At 61.7% G+C, this 4008-nt stretch overlaps 1 protein-coding gene across 1 annotated transcript; it reads right to left on the reverse strand.

The window, feature by feature from the left end:
* Positions 1–337: 337 nt before the first annotated feature.
* Positions 338–1860, reverse strand: ARL4C (ADP ribosylation factor like GTPase 4C). Its single transcript, XM_052637738.1, has one exon. The coding sequence runs from the start codon at positions 1858–1860 to the stop codon at positions 1282–1284; it is 579 nt and encodes a 192-aa protein (XP_052493698.1). The 3' UTR covers positions 338–1281.
* Positions 1861–4008: the final 2148 nt, after the last annotated feature.

A 4008-nucleotide genomic window follows, 5' to 3' on the forward strand; every position in this document is an offset into this window, starting at 1 on the left:
TTAGAAATTTGAACATGTCGCCACTTGCAGCGTAAAGGGATCTAAAAAGGCAAAGTCTTTTTTTCCCCTAAATTGAGTATTTCTATGGGGAGTATTCATTCGTAGCATATTTTTTTTAAGGAAAAAAAACATGTCTGAAAACCATAACCCATCATCAAGCGGTTAGGATTACAAGACACATCCCTTGCCAAAACCCGCTTGTCATTCAGCACACATCTGCAGCTGGTGTGCTCACACAAACCAATCAGCAGGCTAAAAAAAAAAAAATTTAAGATTCCACACATATGGGTCTAGAAATGTATGCCGATTACACAGCACTGTATCTACACACACCCCATCCAGCACTGACATCAGGAGCCTTACCCTTTAAACACCTTTAACTATTCTGCAAAGAGTAAATGCATCATTTGCCACCACCTCCAACAGTTTCTTGTTTGTAATTTTTTTATTGGTCTCTTTGTGTGATAATGACCTACACATGGACAGGGTCCAAACCATCTGGAAGATGTCTGATTCCAGGCTGAAAAGCAGTTCTCAACAAAACTGGTCTTCTGAAGCTACCACAAAGCACCAGGAAAGGGGCGTTCTTCGCGGCCATCCCCCAGCCCAGGCCAGCGCAGCGCCCCGCGCCTTCCAGCTGCGGTACTGTTCCACGCAGTCCTCTGATGGCCCAAACCACCACCTCGTTTGGGCCCAGAGCAGGGCAAATGGATTTTCACAGGGTCCTGCCCTGTGACATAAAATTATCCAGCTTTCATAGCCCAAGGAGAGGCTGTTCCCCCAGCACCTCCCACTGCCACCTTGCCCCCAGTTGGGAACTCCCGGGGTTCTGGGAGCCGCATACCTCAGGTAGCTCACAGGTGCGATCCCCAGTGAGGGCGGGGGAGCCTGAACTTCTGGCCCTGCTGGAGTAGGAGGAAATTGCTTTTGTCTCGGATATCTGAGCCTTCCAACCTGGGCCAGCAGGGCGGACGGTGGGACCTGCACGTCCACTCCCCAGCCGGGTCCCCCACCCCCTGAGTAGCTCCGGCTTTCAGACAAAAGGACCCCTGAGCTGCGGGTGGGGGGGCAGGTCGAGCGCAGGCTGGCCAGCTTGCCTACATACCCAGGTTAAGTCACCAGTCCTGCATGTGGGTGCAGAGACTCCGCTTTAAAAATTCGAAGCGTCGCTTTGGTTCGCTGTCTTTGTTCGCGGGCGCGCGGGCCACACAGCCTTTCATTCATTCATTCCGGACTCGCTCGCTCCCCGCGCCTAGCTCCGTAACGTCGCCGCCCGGAGCATTACCGCTTCTTCTTCTGCTTGAGGGACTTCCTGCGTTTCAGGATCATCTCGTACAGCTTGTCCATGCCCTCGGTGAGACCCTCGCCGATGATGGCGCACGCCGGCTGGACGTGGTAGGTGGTGGCCGGGATGAGCTCGTGCAGCGCCAGCTGCTTCTCGATCTCCGCCACGGGCAGCGACTTGGGCAGGTCCTGCTTGTTGGCGATGACCAGCAGCGGCGTGCCCTGGTTCTCGGCGAACTTGGTCACTTTGTGCAGCTCTGTCTTGGCCTCCTCCAGCCGGTCCACGTCCACCGAGTCCACCACGTAGATGATGCCGTCCGTGCAGCGGCTGTAGGACTTCCACAGCGGCCGAAGCTTCTCCTGGCCGCCCACGTCCCAGAAGTGGCAGCTGATGCCCTTGGCCGTGCCGTTGCTCAGCTTGATCTTCTCCGTGTTGAAGCCGATGGTGGGCACGGTGTTCACGAACTCGTTGAACTTGAGCCGGTAGAGCACCGTGGTCTTGCCGGCCGAGTCCAAGCCCAGCATGACGATGTGCAGCGACTGGAAGGCCGAGATGTTGGAGGAGATGTTGCCCATGGCTCCTCGCTGCGGCGCCGGCCACTGCGGCTGCGGCGGGAGGTCGCCGCCCCCCGCCCTCCCGAGCAGTTACGGGCCCGACGCGGGCGGGCGCACCTGGGCCCCGCCTGCCGCCCTCAGCCGCCGGCACCGGCCTGGGCTTGGAGTACCCGGGGCGCACGGCTCGGCGCGCTCAGACACCGCGGCCCCCGCGCCCGCGCCGGCCGGGCATCGCGTCTCTCTCGATGGGCTTTGTCTCCCGCGAAGTCTCCTCCGCTGCGGCGCCGCGGGCTGCTCGCGCCCGTCGCCCTCCCCCGCCGGCCCCGGCTCTCTCTCTGCTGCTTCCTCGGGCCGCGCCCCCGCGCTCCAGCCGCTGCCCTGGCTCTCCGCGGCTGCGGGTTCCGGGCTCCGAGCGCCGAGGGCTCGCCTCTGCCTGGGCGGCGCCGCCGCGGGGCCAATCCCACTCCCAGGGCGAGTCTCGGAGGCGCAGGCGGGACGTGGGCTTCCCCGGGCTTCGCTGCCTGCGCGGTCGCCTGGCTGTCCCCGCAGTCCCCGCGCCGCCACCGCCGCCGCCGGCAGCCTGCTGCGGCAGGAGGGCGCCCGGCCCCGCCCCTAGGAGGCCCCGCCCCTCATCCCGCCCCTATGGCCCCGCCCCTTCGTGGTGCCCTCGTACCGACGGCCCCGCCCCTCGCCCGCCCCGCCCCCCGCGCCCCGCCCCAGGTCGGGCGTGGACCTCCCAGCCCGGCGGGCCGCTTTCGCGCCTTTCAGTGCTTTCGAAATCGCCCTGGTCGTCTCCTCCCGCGCCGCACCCAGATAATGGGTTCCCGAGCTGCCGGCTCTTCCCGCCTCGGCCCTCTGACGCATCCTGTAAAAATAGCTCCCGGAACTCCACGCCCAGCCAGCCCCAGGCCGGACCGACTGCCCGGCGGGACTGCAGCGTGGGAGGCGCAGCCGGCCTCCAGGAGCGAGGGCCGGGGATCCAGAGTCCAGGGCAAGGCGGGCCGGGGCAGCCCTGCCCGAGAGACTGGGGACCATCCAAGGTGGAAGTGGGGTGAGAGTGCCCCCTCTGGGGAGAGAGGGCTGTGGATCAGGACCCCGACCCCCAGACTCCCCCACCCAGTAGAGGGGAAAGGAGGGCGTGGGCCGCAGGGAGCCAGCCCGGGCACGTGGCCTTTGCGGTGCCCAGGACACTGACCCTCCCTGGTACCCTGGCTCACTTCCCTGCCAGAACTCCGGGGGGGGGGGGGGGGCAGTCTGCACGGGATCCACGCTGCCCTGGGGCCCAGACCTGCGCCCACATCGCCCCGGAGGCCTGGCTTCACGACGACTCACCCGCCCCAGACAGCTCCTTTGCTACCTTGTTTTTCTTCCCAGCGCCTGCGCGGACATCCCAGGTCAAGTGTGAGCATCTCAGGAGAGCACCCGCTACCACCCATGGTACTTAGAGAACTGAGAACCACCTGCCCACAGGTGAACCAATCCTCCAGCGACTGGTGCTCCAGGAGCATTTAGGCCTGAAACAAAAATGTGTCAGCAGCTCGGAGTAGGTTACACCGTAGGTCACAGGCACCAGTGCCCAGCCCCTGGCTGGCTTCTCCCATCACTCCGATTCAGTGCTCTCATTCTAGTTGGTAAGCACATAACCAAGGCTTATCCTCTGAAGCTACAGAGGAAACTGAGTGGAGGAGGAGAAGCAGAGGCAGTATGGACAAGGGCTTCTTCCCAATGCCCGCTTATGAGGCAGGAAGAGGGAAATGGGGTCTGGCGGATGGAAATGAGTCTGATAACCATTGATGGGTGAAAGCCAAATTATTGTAGAAAAGCTTTCCTTTACCACCTTCCTTTCACAAGCTGTGATAAAATCGGTGATTTTGTTTGTACTGAACCATATGAGAAGACTTCGTGTTGATGGCAGGACCAACCGTCCCTCCTGGGGACTCCTCTGGTGGCAGCAACCACTCAGACCGGGTCCAGGGCTGGAGAAGTCCTAGTGAATCATTCTGTCCAACGTGCCAGCCGAGGAAGCCAAGGCTCAGGCACTTGACTTGGCCAGGGTGGAACCTACCTGCAGACGGCCTTCTTGGATTCATGCCAGGAGCTGAGGGCTTGCTGCTCTCTCCTACTCCCCACCTTTCCCACACACTAAGTTAACAGGGAGTGAAGTTGTAA

This window comes from Budorcas taxicolor, chromosome 3 (assembly GCF_023091745.1).
Source record: "Budorcas taxicolor isolate Tak-1 chromosome 3, Takin1.1, whole genome shotgun sequence".
In the NCBI taxonomy this organism is placed as follows: Eukaryota; Metazoa; Chordata; class Mammalia; order Artiodactyla; family Bovidae; genus Budorcas; species Budorcas taxicolor.

Coding starts and splice junctions, on each gene's coding strand:
- ARL4C (XM_052637738.1), bottom strand. CDS start 1,860: ATGGGCAACATCTCCTCCAACATCTCGGCCTTCCAGTCGCTGCACATC.